Source organism: Streptopelia decaocto, assembly GCF_964273445.1.
Source record: "Streptopelia decaocto genome assembly, chromosome: 2".
Classification (NCBI taxonomy): domain Eukaryota; kingdom Metazoa; phylum Chordata; class Aves; order Columbiformes; family Columbidae; genus Streptopelia; species Streptopelia decaocto.
Genome location: NC_138655.1, coordinates 63615586 through 63640429, shown reverse-complemented (window position 1 = coordinate 63640429; position 24844 = coordinate 63615586). Strand labels below are relative to the sequence as shown.

The window sequence follows — 24844 nt, the reverse complement described above, 5'->3', positions numbered from 1 at the left end:
ACATCCCACACTTCAGAGAATGCAGACATTCAAGTCAGTGTCAGAAAGGCTCCACAAGAAGCATCAGATAATTTAGGCTGGAAGAGACCTTGAAGGGTCATCTAGTCTACAACTCAAAGGTGAGTCACCTGTAAGGTCATACCAGGCTTCCACCGGGTCTCAAAAACATCCAAGACTGCACAATCTCTCTGGGCTTGACCGTCCTCATGGTGGAAAGTTTTCCACCATGCCTCTCTCATTTCAGCTTGTGCTCACTGTCTGTCATCCTGCCATGTACTGCTGTGAAAAGTCTGCCTTCAACTTCTTCATGACTTCTGTGTGGGTATAGGGAGGCTGCAATTAAGCCTCCCCTTCTCCAGGCTACATAGGTCCAGTTCCCTCAGCGCCCCCTTGCAGAGCAAGACCTCCAGCCCCTGAACCCCTCTGCTAGATCTGCTCCAGTTGATCACTGCCTTTCCCGTGTTGAGGCTGCTCAAAACCAGGCACAGCCAATCGCTGCTGTAAACTGACACGTTGTGCTGCTGCTCTCCTGTATTTCCTGGTATTGACAGCTCATGCACAGGCTAACTCATATTAGATGGACTTTATACTTTTATGTCAAGGGCACAGCATTACATAGAGGAATATTTGTAACTTAAAGACCTGGGAAATCCTGAATTCCAGCCTGGCCTGTGTCACAGAATTCCTGTGATGAGAGGATTAAGTTCTTCAATTTCCAAACTGCTTCCGTGCAAGTACAACATACATCTCACAGGAAACATATACACAAAGTTCACCCCAAATCAGCAAGTCTGACCTGAGACAAACACAATTCTTTCTTCCTTAATGCGACAAAGAACACATCCCCTAATGCCCTGGGATTCATTTCAGAAGCAGATGTGATAGTGTGGGACCTACCCAATGCTTTCATCTCAAGATGTATTTTTCCTGGAAAAGGCAGGATGACGCTGAATCCCCTCAGCAGAAACCCACGTAGTGCTTTCTGGCAACGAGCAAAGGTTGGCACAAAGAAACTGGGAATGGCAATGATGCAGTGCAGGAATTATAGTAGGGGCAAAGCACTGGCTTTGCTCAGACATAAATGGCTTTATCCCACACACAGCAACAAAGAACAGGACCAGTGATTACTGTCCTTCTCAGCAGGCAAAAGGAGAAACTGCAAGACCAACCACAACCAAGACCAAGTCAGTTCTTCAATGAGCTATATCCCATATACAAACTTGAGCTACATATGAATGATATATTTCCACAAAGTAGCAACTGCAACTAGTCAGGATATCAATGGGGTGAGCAGAAGCCGTACGTATGATTGTTTAAAGCAGAAAAGAAGTTGAGGGATTAGTCTGGCCAAAACTTGAAGGCAGCAAACTGGGAGAATAAAGAAATGAGGGTGGCATTTCTTGTTACTAATAGCTAATAAGTATAAGCGGTTCTGAGGAACTAATATTATGTGGTTTTTACTATCTTATTTCAAGACAAAATGTAGGTCTCATTTCAGATTTACTTCCAGTTCTGAATGAGAGAGTGTTGTCTTCTGATGCACCTTAACAGTCTTCCAGGGAGACTGTGCTACAGGGGTTTTACCCGGCACCAAGAAAGGGTGACAGTGAAAAGGAGGGAAGCACTGCATGAAAGCTCTTCTGTCATGGCAGGTGCTAGCAATATTTAGCAAGGGCAAGCTAATTAGGCATTACAGTAACACTCTCAAGTCAGGGATCTGACGGTGTTAAATGCACATTGAAAAAAAATAGACTTTGTATGTCAAAGTATTGCTTTGAATCCGTGCATTTGCGGGTTTACAACGAAACAATCAAGTTACACCTGCTGTGCCATCACTCTACCACTTTAATCTGCCTTTGCAGCTTTTTCACAGCCAGGTACTTCACAAAGACACAGTAAGATAGGAAGCTGTGTTGGGAACATATGCCAGTTTTTATGACAAGGTTGCTTGTCATCTTATCCATGAATTATCAACAGCAGTATTGTTCACAACCTTAGCACTACCCGAAAGCCACTGTCTTGTAGTAGATGGTGAGGGAACAGCTTCTGGAGAATTAATACAACTGTCTCACACTGCTTTTCTACTAAACATGGTGATTAGATGGCTTTTTAAGCTATCAGCTTTTCATTACCTGATGCTCATCCATTGTAGGTGTAAGGCAATGCATTCCTTACACGAATATCATCTTCCTAAAATAAGATGGTATACACAGCCTGTGAATAAGCTACAGATTTTACTAAGCTTGGCATGACTATGCCTACAACCTCACTGGTAAAATGTGTCATTTTACATAGGGAAATCACTAACTGCTGCACTTAGCCAGTGTAACTTCTCAGACAAGACACAGGAAGTTCATATCTCTTAAAATATGGAGCTTGATCAGTTTATAAAATGTTCCTATGTTGCATTGCCTGCAAGAGTGGTGAAAGTCAACTTTGTGGTATCAGTGTTATTTTCTCGCTCTAGGCTTTGATGTCTGTGTGGTAAAGATGAGCAAGGTGTAAACAGGCAGACATCTGTACCCAAACTCTCTGGAAAACATCCATACTTACACCACTACATGGGACCTGGCTGGTCAGCACTGCAGTTACCTGGGATTACATGAACAGGGTTTTTCCTCAAACCTTTTAGCACCTTCTCTACTTGAGAAAGGGGAGAAGACCACCCAGCCCTGAGACTCTGGATGGACAAATGTTCTCAAGGTAAAGAACCAGGATCTTCATCCCAACAAACATGAGCCTGCAGATGCTCTTAAGCCAGAGCAGGCAAGAGGAATAAATATATATATCTATATGAGACAGGGCCACACTGGTAAAGTTATCTAAAAATCTGTCTCTGGAGACAAAAGGAAGAGGAGCTGTCCCCCAAACACAGAGATATCAGCTTGTAGTGGCTTTAATTCATTCTATATAGACATCCTAGAGACTGAACCCTGAACCCTTTTTTATTGGCAAAGAAATGTCTGGCAGAGTGGTTACAGTTTTATTCCTAAAGCCCCTTATTTCAAGGAAGGAAGAATAAAGGGTGATTATATATATAGAAGTTTTCTTCCTTCTACTAGGTTCACTGGGAATGCTGAGAGGAAATTCAGAAAAGCACACTTTTTAATTGAAATCATACCAGAAATTAACTTCTATGTGTTGCTCTGGCCACCTTGTGCATGTTGTATGCATCCTCTAGGATAGTCTGTGTGAGACCGACACATACAGAAATGGTGTAGAGAGAAGCAAGAACTTTATATAAACCAGTTTATGAGGCAGCAGATAGATTTGAATGCACAGGTAGTGAGTGAGAAATGAACAAGCAGAAGGCCTGGGAACAGTGCCTAGTAAATTTTGGGATGGCACTCTCAAGTACGTCTGAGTTTTCACTTGCATCTTCCAGTCATCCTTTTGGACAGAACTGCTCCATTTTCCCTTAACACTATGATTCATAATTTCTCTACTTCTTCAGTGAAAAGGCCTACAACTTCAATCAAATATATCCTTCTTCCTTGTCCCTGTTATGCTCCAAATATTAAAAAAAAAAAAAAAAAATTAAAAAGGCAGTCTTTTGGAGGAAGCACACTGTTTCACAGATCATTAACTACCTTAAGTACAAGGAGAGTATATTTTTCTAAACAAATTTAACTTAATCATCAGTATAGCTCCTGGGTATTCATTTCAGGTTGACAGTAAAGAGCAAGCTTAGAAAGTGAACAGTAAAAGTATTAAATTTCCACTTTGACACAAACCTACAACTGCCTCATCCTCATCACACAGATGCTTAGCAACTTTCCCATTCACTTCACTATGAGACAGTCAAGCCCATCACACACAGACAATTTGCTAACATTTCTCTAAGAGGTTTTCTTTTTATTCTTCATTGGTTACACAATTATTTTGAAAAAAAAAAGACTAAAACTAGTCAAAATTTATATCCTTTCAGTTTGCTCTTTTCCCACTGCATAGGGGTGACTCTGTTGCTGTACACAGCACAAAACGCTGCCTAGCAATGGCAAGGCTCTAGCAGATAGACTCTGTGTTCAGACAACCAACGTGAAGCAAGTTAAAATAAAAGCATCCCGTGATACCCACATGGAAAAAACCACACTCCAGCAGCATTTACTGACTTATTTTCCTTGTTAAGTGTTTTCCTGACTTGCCAGTTATTTTTTCTTCAGGGATCATGGTGCTGCTAAATGTTTTGCTCTTTGGAAAGTCTTTGTTGATGACTGTGACCCGTCAAGTATGACTTCATGAGGCTTTAGGGTTTCATCACTGTTGTACACTCTCAGATTATTTCATCACCAAAATGAAGTTCAAGATCCGTAGCTCTGTCAGCAGCAGCTGGGAGGTAGGGTTGGATTTCACCTCAAGCTGGCACCTACGATGTTGACAAATGTTCCAGCTACTCTTGAGTTGCTGTCCACAGTTCTTCAACTGCCTGGAGCAACAGGCACCTACACAGCACCTTTTCACCCCACACTGAAACAGGTTAGCAGAACTACACCCTAGAAACACAGGTTTGTCAGCAGTGACTACAAAAGGCACACAGCTGTTAGGAGCCACACTGCAAAAGTTAACTGAGATAAATCTCACCTTAAGAGTCATTCACAGAGATAAAAGGAGTTCATTTAGTTACCCATCCTCAAGAAAAGCTAGAAAAATCGGGGAGAAAGGGCTATCACTGGGTGAAGTAGAGATGCTCCTTAAATATCAGGAACAAACAGCTGCAGGTGAATTACCTTGCTTGGACACCAGGACAAATAAAAGACCTCCATGCTTTCTGCAGAATACAGATGCTTTTTCAGAGCAGCTATGCTGCCATAGCCACAGCAGCCTAAGCAATTGAGATACATGGTTTGCTGCAAGAAGTAATTTTAATGAAAAAAATTCCCCTCAAAGTGGTTATTCTTCATGCAATGGTCCAAGATAAGAGCCTCTATCTGATGCTCTTCTTTCCTTGAGTTTGCCATGAGGCAGCAAGTGGTTAGAAATAATTTCAGCCTGGAGGTGGAACATATTATTGGAAGCCGAACTAGCAAAATATTTTTTCTTCTTCCCACAAGCGTTGTGAAGTGATTTATCTGTTCAAAACCAGGAAGATAATCACATTCCACAAACTCTTTCATTCGGTCAAGGCAAGTCTATCATTAGGTAATTTTGCATACAGACAGCAAGGAGATCATTATTATTTAATTCCACCTGGAACAGAGAAGGGCTCTGATTTACTATCCACCACTAAGAGTGCCTTCATGCACAAGTTCTCAACTTTCTGTAAAGTTTTTATTGACATAAAAGGCAATAAAAAAGGCTTTTCAGCAAGGAGTGTGGAAGCAACAGCGGAGCAAAATTAGAAACCTAGGTCTACCAAGCCCCACAACTGCATGAAGTTCAGATTCACACCCAGTTACAACAGTTTGGTCTTTCTCAACTTCCTATCACGCTGCTATGTTTTTTCCCTTGCAGATATCTTCCTGAGGTAAGGAACACATACGTTCTCCCTCACTGATTGCAGTATATACTGTACACTAACTGCATGGTACTTTTATGTCAGAAAGGATTAATACTCCTTACCAGCTAATCCTGGGAAAATAAGGCAACATTGCTTTAGGTTCTTTTCATCTTATCAGAAAAACAACTGGATTAGTAGCCAATAAACTTGGAAAAAAAAGGGCTCACAGAACTGTATTTGATAATTAATAGATGTTGGGGATGCAGCCCCTCTGGAAATGGAGCATACAGACTGTAAATTTAGTTCTGATTTTATTTTGGAGGCATTTCACTGAGATGATATCTTACCTCTGTAGCATTTGTAAATACATTTGATATATCTCTGTAGTATCAGAGGAGGAAAACAGGTCAGTATATTTACTCAGTGATAAACACTTGAGCTAAAAAAAATAATAAAATAAAATCACAGTAAACTAGGTAAAATTTCATTTTGTTAATATTAAGACAAACAGCTCTTTGGAGGAGGCAGTGCATGAAAAGTTTTGCTTAGTTCTGTTTTATGAAATGATAGCATAATTTCAAATGATTATGCCATTTTTGGTTGGTCAAAAAATTGCACACATTATTCTGGAAGGCAGCTGCGTTAAACATGCTCCAAAATAAGAAACAATAATAATTATTTGCAACTTGCAGCTGAATTTGAGAGAAAGGTGTCAAATCTCTGATGATCTACATCTGAACTTGGATTTTGTCATACGCAAAATGGGTCTGTTCTATTCACTCTTGTTACTACCTGCCATGAGCCTGCATCTGAGACACTATCCTGCTCCATGGCACAATTCAGTATAATTGGCAGTCTCCAGAGAAAAAGACAACCAGGATATAGAAAGAAAAAGAGGTCACAATACATGTCAAGGTTGAGGTGCTCTCAGTAACTTCCCACCTGCTCTTTCTTTGTCTGCCTTTCTTTTCACCAACTTCTGAAATCAAAGCAAAAATCACAAATGCTATACAATTTTCCCCCCAATTAAAAAAAAAAAAAAAAGCCAAAAGGCAGACAGTCCCCTCCTATAGCTCACATCCCAAGCTAAGAATCTTTAGTACTATTAATATATTACTAACAATGCCAAGTCTACAAAACACAGCTTTCTATGAAACATATTTATATAAACGGCTAATATGACGATGTCAATACCGCCTTATTATCAAAGCTGGAAGTATGTAATGTGTTAGCCTTTGAAGAAACAAGAGACACCTCTGTCCAGGCAAAAAAAAAATAAAAATAAAAATAAATTTTTCTACCAAGTGCCTCACAGAATCCACTACTATATGTATAGAATCATTTAGCCCTCACCACATGATCTCAGTATAGCATCCACTCATCCCCAGCCAACACAGCTGAGGAAGAGAACACAAGCTGTTCTGTTTGCTTCTTTGCACTGCTGTCACGGTGCAGTCTAATAAGGGCATACCAGCTTACATTTTCAGACACATCCTTTTGCATTTCTAAACTGATAAAGTGACCATGTAAAAGTGCATGCATTTATCTTCACATATATACACCTGCAGTAAAGGCATTATAACTTACTGTGAACAGCACGGAAGAGAGCTTACACTAGTTTATGTTATGTCTGATAGATTCAGAGAGCATATGAAACAGCTGGAGATAGATGAGACATTGGGAAGAGCTGACAGTTTATTCTTGGAGGGTAAATTCAGAATCTGATGTGATAAAAGAAAAAATCCTTCTGCTGCAAAAGAGCTGTGTATGTATTGGACAGTAATGAATTACGCACTTGAACAACTGCCATCCCCCTTGGTCCCTTCAAGAATGAGAAACATTGTGAGTGATTATTAGAGGCACAGCATTTGTCGTAATGTAATGGCAAAAGATGGGAGGGGTTCACACACTATACACACAAGAAAGGTTGGCCTGGAGGTAACCAGCTGTATACCAGTAAAGAACAAACCCTAAAGAGAAAAGAACAAAAAAAGAAGAAAAAAAAATAGAAAAAAAAAAAAGGAGGAAGATGGCTTTTGTTGTAGAGCTGACTTCTACTCAGACAGCAAAAATAAAAGGTAGTTCTAAAACAGCAGAACTAACGAAGCCCCCATCTCTACTGATTCACAGCTTGTGGGTGATTGACTTCAGCATGCAAAAAGGTGCAAGGGCAAAGATTAAGCCCTCCAGAATAGTGTTTTCCAGCTTCTGCTCCTCTGTCAAATTGGACTGAAGTTGGCTCACATACTCAGAGCTGTTGCTAGGGAGGGAGGGAAAGCTTACGCGACACACACATCCAAGTACAACAGAACCATTTCCCTATAAAATCCCTTCTTCACTTGACAAATAATAGAGTCTGAGGTTCTATATTTTTTTTTGGGGGGGGGGAGAGTAAGTTAAGAATACAATATTCCAAAACTTCAGCGTATCTCCTATGGATATGTAAGTTCCTCCAGATTTCCTAAACCTTTGTTATTAAGAAAAAGATCTTTGTGGACCTAAAGCCTTTTGTAGCACTTAAGTAGACCAAAAAGATATTTACAATTTCAAAGTCAGCTCAGACAAGCTTGTATTTCAATCACATACAACTAAGCATAAAAACCCCAAATCTCAGTAATTTCTAGTTGCCTGATACGAAGCTCTGGAAATGACCATCCTTTCTTCTTTTCCACCTGAAACAGACTAGTTTCTGTACTACAGATTAGCTACCGTTTATCAGCATGGCCATAATTCATTCACCCAGGCCAAACAGGATTTCACATTGATGGCTGGCCAAACTTCTGGTAAATCTTTACAACCTGTATTTCTTTAGCTGTACTTCTGTGAAGCTGAAGTCTTGATGTAAAACACCAATTACAATAATCCACTACAGCTCACATACACGAAATGCTAAAAGTATGAGCATGAATTTATAACACTTTTATCATAATCATTCAAATATTCACAAATTGAAAACATACGACAGAGAAATCTGTCTTTTTATCCTGTACAAGAAACATCAAACAAAGCTATGGATGTTTCAGTTAACTATGTCCAACTAAAGTATCACTTATGTCATGAATTAGAGCAGTAAGGTTTTTCAAAGCATTGGAAAGATCACACTTCCAAAATGCAAAGCCAAGAAGGGGTGGGAAGTAGTTTGTGCAGAACTAGAGACATTAGACTCAGTGTATGCAAAAAACAGTAATATATGCCATTCTAGAAAATAAAATATTTAATCAAGAACAGCACTGTCAAAATACTCAACATTTTTATACCCAGTGAAATTAAATGTATGCCATACAGTGGTAAGCCTTTCCCCCATCCCGTTTCTTTTTCTGAGTTCATAGCTGACTTCAGCCTTTAGAAGCAGCAAGATACCAGACAAGCAAAAATATGGAATTATTTGGTGTGGAAAGACAGCCTTTAGGGACTGGAAGTGTTTAGAAAGATATTCTTTCCTGCTGCGTTAGACAACTGTACCATCAAGAGGAGAGTAAAGCAGAGGTTACCTACATAGATATTAATGCTATCCACTATTCCTTTCCCTTTACACTACTCTAGAGTACATCATTCTCTTTCCTTTGAGTACCACAATTTAAGTCTGCAGCACGGTCTGTCCACATGGTCAGTAGAATGACTGAGTTGCATTTGGTGTTTTCTTAGCACTTTCTTGACTTAAAATGAAAGCACTGACTGTACAGATTTTATTCTCTTGCTAGGCAAAGTATTTAAATAACAGATCCTCACCTCTGCCATTTGTAGTAGTGAGCTAATCCCCCCGTTTGTTCAATTTTCCCTTGCATTTTTGCTTCCCTGCCATATGCAGACGGGTGCTTTGTGGATCCTTTACCTTTTGATACACAATTTATTTGGCTCAGTTTCCATCCCTTTAGTGTATTCTGCTACCCCACGGCCTCTGAGTCACTAGAATACCTCGTTCTTCAACTTTAACTCCTCTGAAAATGAAACCCTCCTACCATAACATTTTGTAAGACAATGTTCAGCTTCTGCCCCATGTCTTCTTTCTGTCTTCTCCTGTACATTTACACTAGGTATCATGGCACAACATCTCAAAGCAGCTATATCCTTACAGCCCAGAGTCTATAATCATTCTTGTTTTTTGTTCTGAACAGTTTCTTCTTTTCAGAAGTAATGGTACTTTGAGAATTGCTTTAAAGGAAGGTGTGGGCTAAGACAGGCTGCTTCTACAACATCAGCAGTCAACAGTTGTATCAAGACTGCATAACCAAGAATATTGTTTTCCTATTACAAGCTGATATTCAAAGAGGAATCATCACATGAACAACAGGCTGAAATAATTCTATCCAGCTGTATGGAAAGGCCTGATTTGGTTATCTGAACCAAGACCGTATTAGCAGTGAAAAACAACTAAAACTTCAATGTACCAACACGTATGCACCTTTAAAAACAGAAGGAAGGGCTGCCTGACTGTTCAAAATGAAAATAAAGACCAACATCCAGAAGGAAACTGGAGTGATTACCTGAAGAGCCACTTCGCTTTACATGCTGTTTGCATGTCCTCTTATTTAAAATACCGCCACTGCTCTTCCGGTCCTCCCATCGCACTTTCCTCCCTAAGCCTCCTTGAAAGTGTCTTGAGCTGCAGAATGAATGTGTCTTCGACAGCCATGCAATTATTCTTTTTAAAGTCAGTTAAGGTACAAGTTCACGTTGTTCCTCAAGTGCAGTTTTAGAAAAAAGCATACTTACATACTTCCATGTATAACGAGCACTGAGTAAAGTTTAACTTGCATTTAGGAAGTAAATAAATACAGCTATTCTTCTGCAGTTAACAGAACATGACCAGCTCAGGTAATGTACCTCAGTTGTATTTCAACAAATAAGTTTGTTACCTTTGCACTTGATTTTGCCTCTCCCATTCACAGAAAAAGATCTTCCAGCATAAAATCGTATAGCAATGTAGAGTATAGAAGGACTTGGTTTGAACTATCAAATGGCATTTACTCAGAAATATGGTTATATATGAAAACCACAAGTATAATGTTTTAGTTGTCGTATGTTGGAATAGAAGGAAAAATACATTTAAAACTATTTCCATATACAATTTTTATTGCAATACCTGTATTTTAAGTGTACAGATGCAAATATAAAATTACTCATGACAGATTTTAAAGCTGCCCAAATAGTAAACTGAGAAATTAATTCAATATTAGAGCCAAAGTTGACAGGACTTCAACAGGTGATAGGAAGCTTCCCAGTCTCTCTCCAAGAACAACCAGGATCCACCATATTTTTGGTCCAAGATGTATGCTTTAGGTTGGCAGTTGAGTCTATGAACGAGTGTATTTACCCCAAATGTGCAGCATAAACACAGAAGCAATAAAAAGAAGACTCATGACCAAAACTGGAACAGGCCCACTAAAAATAAAGAAAAAAAAAAGAATTAACATAAAAAAGCCTCATTGGTCCAAAAGCCAGTCATTATCAGCCAAGTGAACTCATCAGTTTGTAAGCAACTGTATGAGACAACCCTTGTTCCATTCCCATAGAAATACCTTAAAGTACACAGAACCGAGACAGCCATCTCTGTCAAAAACTGCTGCTGCCCCTGTATTTTTAAAGATACAGTTTCACACACTGTAACTGTTACATAACTATAAATCACAATATAACAACAACAAAAAACCCCACACTTATTTGGAAAGTAATTAATGGTTCACTATTACTCATAATTGTGAAAACAATCTCCAGAAAACTAGAATTGGTATTTACTACTAGGATAGCCACCTGAGCAGAGATGTAGTCAGATACAAAAAACAACAGAGTCCTCTAGCGGCTAGTAAAATTTTGGCATAAAATTCATGTTAGCTATGTTTTTTCAGAGTTTTTATTTAATTTGAAAACAATGGCAGCAGTAGGTGACAGACGGGGACTTCTGTTTTCTTGAAAAAGATACACAGAATGTCAAAGTTAACTCCGCCATTAAATCATGACCCAAAATGTATCAGTTAACACATTTCTCAACTTTTTTTTCTTTCCCACTCTTATACATTCTTTAGAAATTATATAGTGACGTTTTTATGAAACAGTTTAACCTTAGGGTGCATGTTGAAAGATGAAATCAGCTGCTTCCTGCTGTTCGGAGACACAACAATTACACGCACTATTACACAATTACACGCACTCAACACCGCTTCATACCACCCACTTCATATGATCTGATTTCTGATTTTCAATCTGCTACTGGGAGGAACACCATGAATTCTATTATCCAGCCTGGATTACCCTCCAGGTTACTGTTTATAAGTAGGTAAATGTTACTTGAATACCAAGTAAAAAAGAAACTAAAAATGGATTGAAAGAATTTACTAACGTACTTTTCTATGAGATCATGGTCCATGTTCTTCAAATGTTCATAACTGTAATCTTACATTGAGTTTTAAGACTCTATTATTATCTACCATACTTAGGACTTTTTTGGGTACAGAGAACCCTCAGCACAGACATAAAGCATTTGGCAAATAAACCAAAGACAAAACATGCTAAATGAAAAAAGTCCACACACACAGTGACTACATAAGCAACCTCTGCCAAGAGGTGTCTTTCACTAAACAAACAAATGCACTCCTCAATCCCCAGTGCTTTATACATGCTTGAAGTTTATGTCACTCATAATATATATTGTAATGATATGAGGTGCACAAAGTCCTTACAGTGTATCTGAATTACTATTTAATTCATTTAAGCCTTTAGTAGTATTATAGTAATATATAAGCTACTCTTTGCCAAAGGCACACAGGAATAGAGGAGCACCACTAACCACAACAGAGCAACATGGAAATGAACAGGTGGAATTATTTGCGTGTTTGGTGGGGTGTTTTTTAAACATGCAGATGACATTGATCCTCCTACAGAATAATCAGCTTTCCAATACTGACATAAGTATCTCATTTCATCTACTTCCAAAGACAACCTGCTGAAACCCTGCAATCCTCCTCCATACACCTGAAACTTCCCAGCCCACCACACAGTTTAAACAAGTGAATAAAAAACCCTATTCAGGCACCACTAATATTTGGTATTGTGCATTCTCAGAATGTGTTTCATAAAGCTGCATATTATACCACAAGCCAAATTTGATTCTCTGTCATGGCTCCAGAAGAAACATCACCTATAGCTCCTTGAGCAAGAAAGCTCAAGACAAGACACAGGAACCACAGGTACCACGTGCCACAGAAAGAGCGGTAAGTTTGTGTTTAGTCCTCTTTTCAAAGTACATTATATTAGATCTGAGTTTTAAATAGAAAAATACCACATCCCACTCTCAAACAGATCCCCCAGAGCTCCCTTTGGCTAATATTGTTTTTAAAGACATATATATCTTGTAGCCTCCTGTACTGCACATAAATGTACTTTCCTGAGGTAAACCAAACTTGCTTATTCAACATATTTATTATTTCTTATGTTGAATACAGATACTAAATACTTGAAGCAGAGGTACAATTACGCATAATATAAAACTTTTGATCTAGAGTGGAATTCTCCTGATCACAGCTAGCATGAAATAACCTGTTCTCAGGTGTTTTTATGTATTTTTTCATAGTAATTTTGAAAGCTCATATCACAGTATCACAGTATGTTTGGGATTGGAAGTGACCTCAAAAGATCATCTGTCCAATCCCCCTGCTGGAGCAGGAACGCCTAGGTGAGGTCACACAGGAATACATCCAGGCGGGTTTTGAATGTGCCCAGAGAAGGAGACTCCACAACCTCCCTGGGCAGCCTGTTCCAGTGCTCTGTCACCCTTACTGAGAAGAAGTTTTTTCTCAAATTTAAACAACATGAGAAAACACAAAAAACAATCCCCACCACGGTGCTAAGCTTTTACCTTCCTTTATGCAGCAACAATCACAACCATTTTTAGAAAAAACTTAGGCTGAAACACTTTACTGAAGCAACCACAACCTCTCTATAACCCATTTTCATTTTAAAGCCTACTGAATAGGACACAGATCATAACAGTCAGTGGCTATAGAAAAAACATACATGGAAAGCTGTAAACAAGAAAGTTGCTCCCAAGTCATGGTTCAGAAAATGTTATGTCTAGTACGCAGGTAATTTGTAAAACAAACTCACTTTTGCAGATTTCCTTCTTCCATTAAAAGTCTGACCATAAAGCTACCCACAGTAGCTTGCAAAACAAACAAACAAACAAACCAAAACCAAAGTTTTTGGTTTTTCATGTGTGATGCACATATGAAAACAAAAACACACATGACAACTTCAGAGAACAGATTACTTGTTGAACAATCACAAACTAGACTACCACCAGCTCCTCCTCAACCATTCCTTTTCCACAGCCAGCAGCACCTCTCTTAAAAGTTTCCAAAATAAAATACTAATGGATTCTAGAAAAAAAGGAGCAAAAGGGACTTCCCTCAGTGTCTTGAGTCAATTCAGCCCTGTAAGAACAAGAGGCCATGAAGTTCAACTCTGCAAGACGCACAAACTCCCATTCAGGGTATGACTTAGTACGCACCCATCATCTGAAATACACTTTCCATTTTTGCTACGTAAGTATTAGGCTGCAGAGCTTGTGTGGGAAACAGATCTGAATTACTCAAATTGGGCAAAAGGTAAAGACTTAGGCTCTTTTTACAGGTTATGGGACACTATCAACAGATATTTGACAATAGTCTTGGCATATTCACCCTGTAAAAACAGAAATATACAAAGCATCAGAATGTTTATGTGCTTTTCAAACTTAGCTGAAATCATTGATCTTCAGCTTTTTTATAAAAACACCTAAGATTCTGCAAGTATATGGCATATAGGTTGCATCATGTTTTCAAGGGGGGACACAGGATCACAACATATCTAGTAATAATAAAAAAAAATTGAATAAAGAGAACAAAAACAGGCAGGTATTTGCCTAAATTCACTGTGAAAAGTAAGCTTTCCCAACCTCAATGGGACTGCTTGCAGTCTTCAGAGACTACAGAAGATAAGTCTAGGCAATTACAAAATATAACTTGTACCTACCTTTTTAAAACCCATATAACTTTGAAAACTAACTCTCAAGGTTCACAGGTTAAATATTTAATCTCAAATCTATCTAAGCAGCCAACAACTCTGCATGTTCTCCCACACACACCAGAACACTGATCTCCAAATTCAAGGGTTGAGAGATTACATATGTAGGTGAAATATACAGCCCTCATGCTTGCCACTGCCCATACACCCAACTTACACTTTGAGCCCTGGAGAGTCCTCAGTGTAGAATCGCCACATCCCACCAGTGCCTGTGGAAGTGGCACGGCCTGCGCTTCTTGTCCCACAGCTGGCATTCTTCCTTCAGAGGACAACAGAACGAAACAAAAGACCAAAACATGTTAGCAGCCTGACAGCTTCTCGCACCAAGTGCCCCAAGGGACCGTGGAAGCCAGACACCTGCACCAGCCTACACAGCAGGGCAAGCAGACAGCACAACGCTGGGCCTGGCATGGCCGGGTGGAATCACAGAATGTTTGGGATTGGAAGGGATCTCAAAAGATCATCTAGTCCAATCCCCCAGCCTGAGCAGGAACACCTAGATGAGGTTACACAGGAAGGTGTCCAGGTGGGTTTTGAATGTCTCCAGAGAAGGAGACTTCACAACCCCAATAGGCAGGCTATTCCAGTGTTCTGCTACCCTCACCGTGAAGAAGTTTCTTCTCATATTACAGAATCACAGAATCACAGAATCGACTGGGTTGGAAAAGACCTCAGAGATCATCAAGTCCAACCCTTGGTCCAACTCTAGTCCGTTTATTAGATCATGGCACTAAGTGCCATGTCCAATCTCAGTTTAAAAACCTCCAGGGACGGCAAGTCCACCACCTCCCTGGGCAGGCCATTCCAATGCCTGACCACTCTCTCTGTAAAGAATTTCTTTCTAATATCCAGCCTAAATTTCCCCTGGCAGAGTTTAAGCCCATGCCCCCTTGTCCTATTGCTAACTGCCTGGGAGAAGAGACCAATCCCCACCTGGCTATAACTTCCCTTCAGGTAGTTATAGAGAGTGATGAGGTCACCTCTAAGCCTCCTCTTCTCTAGACTAAACAAGCCCAGCTCCCTCAGCCTCTCCCCATAGGTCTTATGCTCAAGTCCCTTCACCAGTCTTGTTGCTCTTCTCTGGACTCGCTCCAGCACTTCAATGTCTTTCCTGAACTGAGGGGCCCAGAACTGAACACAATACTCCAGGTGTGGCCTCACCAATGCAGAGTACAGGGGAAGGATCACTTCCCTTGTCCTGCTGACCACGCTATTTTTGATACAGGACAGGATACCATTGGCCTTCTTGGCCACCTGGGCACACTGATGGCTCATGTTGAGCTTCCTGTCAATTAGTACCCCCAGGTCCCTTTCTGTCTGACTGCTCTCCAGCCACTCTGCGCCCAGCCTGTAGTGCTGCAGGGGGTTGTTGTGACCAAAGTGCAGCACCCGGCACTTGGCCTTATTGAACTTCATCCCATTGGAATCAGCCCATTTTTCCAGTCTGTCCAGATCCCTCTGCAGAGCCCTCCTGCCTTCCAGCAGGTCGACACTCCCTCCCACCTTGGTGTCATCAGCAAATTTGCTGATGATGGTCTCAATCCCTTCATCTAAATCGTCAATAAAGATGTTAAATAGGATTGGACCCAACACTGACCCCTGGGGAACACCACTAGTGACTGGCCGCCAGCTAGATGCAGCCCCATTCACCAGCACTCTCTGGGCCCGGCCCTCCAGCCAGTTCTTAACCCAGCGTAGAGTACACTTGTCCAAGCCATGGGCTACCAGCTTTTGCAGGAGTATATTATGGGAGACAGTGTCAAAGGGCTTGCTGAAGTCCAGATAGACCACATCCACAGCTTTCCCCTCATCCACCAGGTGAGTTACCTGATCATAAAAGGAGATCAGGTTGGTCAGACAGGACCTGCCTCTCCTAAACCCATGCTGGCTGGGTCTGATCCCTTGTCCATCCTGAAGGTGCTGTGTGATTCCATTCAGGATGATCTGCTCCATAACCCTGCCAGGCACTGAGGTCAGGCTGACAGGCCTGTAGTTGCCAGGGTCAGCTTTGCAGCCCTTTTTGTGGACTGGGGTAACATTGGCCAATTTCCAATCATATGGGACCTCCCCAGTGAGCCAGGACTGTTGGAAGATGATGGAGAGAGGCTTGGCAAGTTCTTCTGCTAGCTCCCTCATCACCCTAGGATGGATCCCATCTGGTCCCATTGACTTGTGAGGATCCAGATGGCTCAGTAAATCACCAACTATTTCCTCCCGGAATACAAGGGCCCTATTTGGCTTGCTATCTCTGTCAACCACCTCCAGACATGAGTTGTCCTGAGGGCCACCTGTCTTACTGGTAAAAACTGAGGCAAAGTAGGTATTAAGTACCTCAGCTTTCTCCTCATCTTTGTTAACTATATTTCCCTCAGAGTCCAACAGAGAATGGAGATTTTCCTTGCCCCTCCTTTTGTTGTTAACATATTTGAAGAAGGACTTTTTATTATCCCTGACAGAATTGGCCAAATTAACTACAAATTGCACTTTTGTTTCCCTGATTTTTTTTCTGCATGATCTAGCTATTTCCATAAATTCTTCATAAGTAGCCAGCCCTTTTTTCCACAGTCGGTAAAGTCTCTTTTTATTTCTGATTTCATTCAGAATCTCCCTGTTTAGCCAAGCCGGTTGTCTTCCCCGCCGGCTAGCCTTTCGGCACACTGGTATAGCCTGTTCCTGCGCACTCAAAACCTCCTGCTTGAAGCATGTCCAACCCTCCTGGGCCCCCTTGTTTTTAAGCATTGTTTCCCAGGGTATGCTCTGAACTAGACTTCTGAATAGGCAAAAATCTGCCCTCCGGAAGTCCAGCATAGAGGTTTTGTTAATGGTTTTCCTTGCATCTCTGAGTATTGAGAATTCTATTATTTCATGGTCACTATGCCCCAGGCGGCCTCCAACCACTACATCTCCCACCAGCCCTTCTCTGTTTGTAAACAGTAGGTCTAGCGGGGTCTTGCCCCTGGTAGGCTCATTTACCAGCTGATGAAGGAAATTGTCCTCTATACACTCTAGGAACTTCCTAGACTGCCTCTTCTGTGCAGTATTGAGCTCCCAGCAGATATCCGGCAGGTTAAAGTCCCCCACAAGAACAAGGGCCGTCGATTTTGAGACATCTGCCAGCTGCTTGTAGAATAATTCATCTCCTTCATCATCCTGGTTGGGTGGTCTATAACAGACACCCACGAGGATGTCAGCCTTGTTGGACTTCCCTCTGATTCTGGTCCACAGGCACTCAACCTTGTCACTGCTGACCTCAAGTTTAACAGAGTCAAGTGACTCTCTAACATACAAAGCCACCCCTCCACCTCTCCTACCCTGCCTATCTTTTCTGAAGAGCTTGTAGCCACACATAGCAGCACTCCAGTCATGAGAGTCATCCCACCATGTTTCTGTGATGGCAATCATGTCATAGCTTTCCTGCTGCACGATGGCTTCCAGCTCCTCTTGTTTGTTGCCCATACTGCGTGCATTAGTGTACATGCACTTCAAGTGGGCTGCTGGTTTCACTCTTAATTCGGGCTTTCCATCTTTCATCTCGTCTTTGGAGAGCCCAGTTTCGATCCCTTCCCCCTTCAAACCTAGTTTAAAGCCCTCCTGATCAGCCCTGCCAACTTATGGGCTATAGTCCTCTTGCTCTCCCTAGAAGGATGAAGCCCATCTGATTTGAGGAGAGTAGGTACCATGGAGCTTGCCCCATGGTCAAAAAACCCAAAATTTTGACGGCGACACCAATCCTTAAGCCATCTGTTGATGAGATGAGCTTTTCTACTCCTCTCTCTATTTAGTTCCTCATCCATCCCAGCTAACACAGGAACTGAGGCGAATATCACTTGTGCTCCCGTCCCATGAACTGATCGACCCAGTGCTTTAAAGTCTTTTTTAATTATCTTGGTACCTCTTCTGTTGATGTCTTCGCTGCCAACTTGGACTACTAACAGGGGATAGTAGTCTGAGTGCTGAATTAGCTCTGGAAGTCTTCTTTTAACGTCCCTCACCCTGGCCCCAGGAAGGCAGCAGACCTCCCTGTGGGATGGGTCTGGGCGACATATAGGGCCCTCTGTTCCCCTCAGAAGGGAGTCACCAACTACTACCACTCTTCTTTTGTTTTTTCTTCTTACAGCTGCAGTTGTGATCCTTTTTGCAGGTGAGGTCGATCCAGGGGGCTCTCCAGGTGGATCCTCTTGTCTATCCTCTGCCTGATTTTCAGGGTCCAGGGCCTCATATCTATTTGTTAAGGGCACCGAGGGAGGTGATGGAGTTCGAGAGAGGGTTCTTTCACCTCTCCGGTCAGGGACCTGTTTCCATTCCCCCCCATCAATTAGATCTGTTCTATCAGCCTTCTGGCAGGAGGGACAAGGCTTTGCCATCTCCTGTTGCACACCCTTAGGATTCAAAAGAGTTTGACCTCACCAGTCAATTTCTTCCTCACTCTCCCTAATGCTCCTTAGTCTCTCCACCTCTTCCTTAAGCTCTGCCACTAGGCACAGTAAGTCATTGACCTGGTCACATTGTACACAGGTGCCTCCCATACCATTCTCTGGTGCTAATGCCAGGCACAGACACTCTGCACAGCCAGAAGCCTGGGTGGCTGCATCCTTCTTGGCAGGTAGTGTCTGTGTAGACACACTCTTTGTATTAATGGTAGCAACAGCTTTCCTTTTTCTAGAAACCATTGCTACCCTTAGTTAGATTGGGGACAAGAAAAGAAAAGAAAATGAAGCCCCGGACAAACGCACCTACAAGAGCTAGTTGTGTCCAGTCTACTTGCCCTGCCACACCCCAGTCTGTGTCACCAGCAACAAGTGGGAGTGTGTTCCAGTTTGTACCCCTTGCCCCTTGTCTTACCATTGGTTGTCACCAAGAATAGCCTGGCTTCATCCTCATGACACTCACCCTTTACATATTTATAAACATTAATGAGGTCACCCCTCAGTCTCCTCTTCTCCAAGCTAAAGAGCCCCAGCTCCCTCAGCCTTTCCTCATAAAGGAGAACCTCCACTCCCTTAATCATCTTTGTTGCTCTGCGCTGGACTCTGTCCAGCAGTCAATTCTCTGTCCGTCTTGAACCGAGGGGAACAGCCAGGTGCGCCGAGAGGCCAGACCCGCCGCCGCCCCGCCCGCACTTACCTCTGTCGGACGGTGGAGCCCGCGGCGCGGGGAGCTACGGCCTTGCTGGGGGAGCGGCCGGAGGAGCCGACGCTCGTAGCGCTGGGATTAGGCCCGGGCTGCGGAGAGAGGGGAGAACTGAGAGGGGGCCAGTGAGAGGCGGCGGGCACAGCCGGGGGAGAGTGGCCGCCCCAGCCAGCCCCGGCCCGGGGCAGGTACCCACCATGACGGCGCTGGCTCGACACTCGTCACGGCCTCACACACGTTCCCGCACCGCCGCTCCGGACACGTCGCTGTCGGCAGCAAGCTCCGCCCCGCGCCGCGCCTCCTGGGACCTCGCGGCTGCCCGGGATGATGCCTGAGCAGCGCCGGCCGCTTTTCCCTACCCCGTCCGTCAGCGGCCACTTTCCGGGCGTACTGACTCTGCGCCACGTCTCGGTCGCCTCCGCTCCTTCACCAGCGGCCGAGCCGGAGCGGCCGAGCAGGAAACGTGCGGAACGAGGCGTCGGGCAGCGCTCTCGCCGCCCAGAGGGTGGGGCGAAGCGGAAGGTCCCGGAGCGAAGCTGACGTGTCCTGCGGTGGCAGTCAGGCTGCGCATGCGCGCTGCTCTCCGGTCCGTGGCCGCCGGGCGGGCCCGTGGTTCCCCCGCAGCAGCCATGGCGGCGGAGACGGAGGCGGCTGCGGAGGGCCCGTCCGTGCTGTTCCTGCACCCGGACCTGGGGCTGGGCGGGGCGGAGCGGCTGGTGGTGGACGCGGCGCTGGCGCTGCAGGCGCGGGGCTGCCGGGTGCAGATCTGGACGGCGCACTACGATGCCGCGCGCTGCTTCGCGGAGACGCGGGGCCTGGCGGTGCGGCAGGCGGGCGGGTGGCTGCCGCGCAGCCTGTGGGGCCGCGGGCACGCCCTGTGCGCCGCCCTGCGCATGGCCTTCGTGGCGCTGTACGTCCTGCTGCTCAGCGGAGAGCACGCCGACGCCTTCGTCTGCGACCAGGTGCGGGGCCGGGCGGGCGGGGGGCGCCGCCGCGGTTTGCGGTCCCGCTGCTGCGGTGGCGGGAGGCTCGAGTTAGTCGGGAATGCTGGCGGGCTCCGGGGCAGCTGGAGGAAAGAGGAGGCGCTGGTGCGGCCTCACCTGGAGCACTTTGTGCAGTTCTGGGAATCACGTTGTAGAAGCGGCATAAAGCTACTGGAGAGTGTCCAGAAGAGGGCTATGAAGTTGGTGAAGGGTTTGGAGGGGAAGTCGTGTGAGGAAAGGCTAAAATCACTTGGTTTGTTCAGCCTGGAGGAGACTGAGGGTAGGCCTCATGGTGGCTACAGGTTCCTCACAAGGGGAGGAGTAGGGACAGACGCTGAGCTCTCCTCTCTGGTGATCAATGACAGAACTCGAGGGAATGTCAGGAAGATGTGCCAGGGGAGATTTAGGTTGGACGTTAGGAAAAGGTTCTTCCCCCAGAGGGTGGTGGAGCACTGGAACAGGCTCCCCAGGGAGGTCTCACGGCCCCAAGCCTGACAGTGTTCAAGAAGAGACTGGACAACACCCTCAGACATATGGTGTGAACTGTGGGGTTGTCACATGCAGGGACAGGAGTTGGACTCCTTGATCCTTGTGGGTCCCTTCCAACTCGGGATATTTTATGGTTCTAAGGTGCTGCCGCTTGGGCTCCCTTCCCAGCTTTCCCCTTAGTGGGAGAAGGTGCGTGGGGAAGTCTTAGGGCTTGATGGGACTTTAGTGGGGAAAGAGTCTTGGTGGGGAAGGGGACATAGTGGCCTTACAGGCCAAGGTAAGAGAGGAGGCCCAGAGTCACAGCTGGATGTGCTTGTGGGAGTGAGAGGGAGAAAGCACTTGTCTTGCAAAGGACTGTCTCCGACGGCATGGCTTTGAAATTGCACATACATGCAAGGGGCATCAAAACAAATAACTTATCTCTCCTCTTGTCCTGTCTCTCCTGGCTGCACTAGGTGTCTGCTTGCATTCCTGTGCTTAGACTGGCCAGAATTCGTAAGAAGGTTTTGTTCTACTGTCATTTTCCTGATCAGCTTCTGACCAAGAGAGAATCTTTCCTGAAGCGCATTTACAGATTACCACTTGACTGGCTGGAAGAGTTCACGACTGGCATGGCAGACTGTATTGTTGTGAATAGCAAGTTCACTGCCAGTGTGTTCAAGGACACGTTTAAGTCCTTATCTCACATAAGCCCAGACGTCCTCTACCCATCACTCAACATCAGTAGCTTTGAAACAATAGTTCCTGCGGACATAGCTGACCTCATACCCAAAAAGAAAAAGTTCTTGTTTCTTTCCATTAATAGATATGAGAGAAAAAAGAACCTGTCATTGGCGCTGGAAGCTTTGCATGAGCTTCGAGGAAGACTTGATTCTCATGAGTGGAATGAAGTTCACCTGGTTATGGCAGGTGGTTATGATAAACGGGTTCTGGAAAACGTGGAGCACTACGAAGAGCTGAGGAGCCTTGCAACCAAGCTTAAAGTTAATGACCACGTCACTTTTCTGAGATCGTTCTCAGATGAACAGAAAATCTCTCTTTTTAGTAACTCTGTATGTGTACTTTATACACCGAGCAATGAACATTTTGGCATTGTTCCTCTGGAGGCAATGTATATGAGATGCCCAGTTATAGCAGTTAATTCAGGTGGTCCTTTAGAATCAGTCTTGCATAACGTTACAGGATTTTTGTGTGATCCTCTGCCAACACAATTCTCTGAGGCCATGGAAAAAATTGTGAGAGATCCTCTCTTAAAGGACACAATGGGAGCAGCTGGGAGAGACAGAGTTATGGAAAAATTTTCTTCAGAAGCATTTGCAGAACAGCTGTACCAATATATATGCAGATTAACACAATAAAATTGTATTCCTGTGTTATATTTTACAGCTTTGTTTCTCTCATTTGTAGAGGGGATCAGTATTCAGTGTGACTGTGATGCAGAAATAGGGACATCTGAATTTCCTCATTTTGCTTCTTTTGCTGCCTTGTTTCATTCGATACAAAAAATGAGCAAAAAGTGTCCCACTGTCTTATTAGAAGGGTAAAATTTTCATGCGGTAGGCTGATCTGCCATTGTCAGAGTTCTGTTGTGTACTGTGCCTTGGAAAAATGCATAATTAAATGGCAGTAACTCACAAGGACATAATTGCACATTTTCCTTTAATTCTGTATGATATAGCTAACTCAGTTTACAAAATGCAGTTTTGTACAGACAAGGACAGCTTTATTTTTTATTTGAAATCATCAGTAATGTGTAGAGTTATCTCAGCTGTGGTATGGAGAGAGTTGCACAATCCAACCAACTGCATGTTTAAAAAAATCATCAGGGATATGAATGGCATGGTTTTAAAATAAATGACCTTTTTCTGTAGTGCTGTGCTAAAATTGCATCATCTCATCACACTGGGTGTTATAAACAAGTGTACAGGTGTGTGAGTAGGAGGAGGATGAGACTAGAATAAAACCAAGGACATCAGACTACCTCAGGCAAAAATGTTAGTGCTGAAATTACACATCTATGCAGATAACTGCTCTGATTAAGGATGTAATTTTAAAAGTTTCTTCTTTGTAGAGACTTGAATGATACTCCCTTTACTTAAAATTTCATTGTATTCTAAATTACAGGAAGTACACTTTTTAAAAAGGTGCTAATCTGGAGCAGGCAATAAAGATAGGTTTTATTTGCCTGTTTCAATGTTAACTTTTTGGTATAATTTTTCTGAATAGTTTAGCTGGGGAGGGGGGTCCCCACACACTTTTGTCCTAATATGGTGGCTTAACATGACAGTAATTTGTGGTTGGTTCGTTTGATTGTTTTCAAGTGTAATACCTGGTTTGGGACAAGGAATATCTGAATTTTTTTTCTACTTTTTTATGTAGTGCATCATTATTAGTTGGCTGTTCTGTTTAGTTACCAAAAACACACACAGTTGAATTTTAAGTCTGAAAATGGGTTGAGTAAATGTACAATTTCCTCATTCTTTTAAATCCATTTTTAATTATGCAGTTTTTTAGACTGAACTCTGCAATTTGTGTTTAAGATAACGTTTCAGGCATTTTGACATTCAGCACTTCACAACCAAGAGACCAGGCTTTCTGTTGCTTGGGCTGGCAACCTAGGTCTCAGTGTAAGGCTTATTTCACAGAATCACAGAATATCTCAAGTTGGAAGGGACCCATAAGGATCATCAAGTGTAACTCTTGTTTGAAGTAAAATTAAAAAAAAAAATCCACAAACAAATTCTGCCCTTCCATCAGAAAGTGGGGATACTATAATGTTTATTCATTATGGATTGGGAGCAGGTGATCTCAGGCCCCATTTCCAGCATTTCTTTTCATGTCAGAACTGGCCAGCCTGAATCGATCATCTCTCTTGGCTGTTCCTGAATTTCTGGTCCTTCACCACCCCTTCATCCACTTGCAACAGATAGAAGTTTTCCTGAATCTTTGCATCACTTTTTCAGGATGGGTGTAGCAATGAGCAACCGAAGCGCCTGGAGAGAGTGTGAAAACAGTCTGTGGTCATTGGCATTGACACTTTCAAGATGTTTTTGGTCTGCGTTAGAAGGTGCAGGAGGTTGGAGCCAAGTCCCATGGCTGCTTAGTCTATGTTACATTGGTCTCTCCAGATTGCCCTGGAGATAACCTGAAGCTTTAAGTATGCATTGGTGCACACTTGTCAGCATAGCTGTGGGGTAGCTCCATCTGTGCTCAAACCTCGGCCTCCAGCCCTTTCCCAAGCCCCGATGCTGCAGACCTGGGCCCAGCCCAGTCCTCTGCAGCTCCTGTTGACTGCATTTGATGAATTGTACTTGGATTTGACCTGCCATCTCGCATTTACCTGGTGATCACTTGGACTGGCAACAGAATCTGTTGCTGTCACCAAGCTGCCCGGCTTCTGTACTGTGCCCTGGTTGGTGGGATTGCTGTCTCCCTGTGGTGTGGTCTTCCTCAGCTTTCAACTGACATCCCTTGTGAAGCAGCCCTGGTCTTGCTGCTTCCTGACTGGTAACACAGGCCATCTGGAGCCCTGAGTTGACTATCATGGAACCTTGTCTTCAGGTTGCCCATCAGCTGCAGGTTAAACTTGAAATCCTGCAGGAAGCTATGGTCAGCATGGAGAGGCATGGCACAGCCCTTCAGACTGCTTCAAGACCTCTTGCTCCCGATCTTGAGCAACCTGATCTAGTGAAAGGTGTCCCTACCCATGGCAGTAGGGTTTGACTAGATGATCTTTCAAGGTCCCTTC

At 43.5% G+C, this 24844-nt stretch overlaps 2 protein-coding genes across 2 annotated transcripts; one reads left to right on the top strand and one right to left on the bottom strand.

Moving 5' to 3' along the window:
• Positions 1-10490: 10490 nt before the first annotated feature.
• On the bottom strand, positions 10491-19946 carry SEC61B (SEC61 translocon subunit beta). The gene is made up of 4 exons (XM_082043926.1): positions 19821-19946; positions 19619-19716; positions 14652-14753; positions 10491-10819 (listed from the first exon to the last, which is right to left on the bottom strand). Exons 1-4 carry the CDS (start codon positions 19821-19823, stop codon positions 10732-10734), a joined length of 291 nt encoding a protein of 96 aa, XP_081900052.1. The 5' UTR covers positions 19824-19946; the 3' UTR covers positions 10491-10731.
• A 224-nt stretch (positions 19947-20170) lies between these two features.
• On the top strand, positions 20171-22966 carry ALG2 (ALG2 alpha-1,3/1,6-mannosyltransferase). Its single transcript, XM_082043925.1, has 2 exons — positions 20171-20586; positions 21552-22966. The coding sequence occupies exons 1-2, from the start codon at positions 20194-20196 to the stop codon at positions 22452-22454; spliced, it is 1296 nt and encodes a 431-aa protein (XP_081900051.1). The 5' UTR covers positions 20171-20193; the 3' UTR covers positions 22455-22966.
• Positions 22967-24844: the final 1878 nt, after the last annotated feature.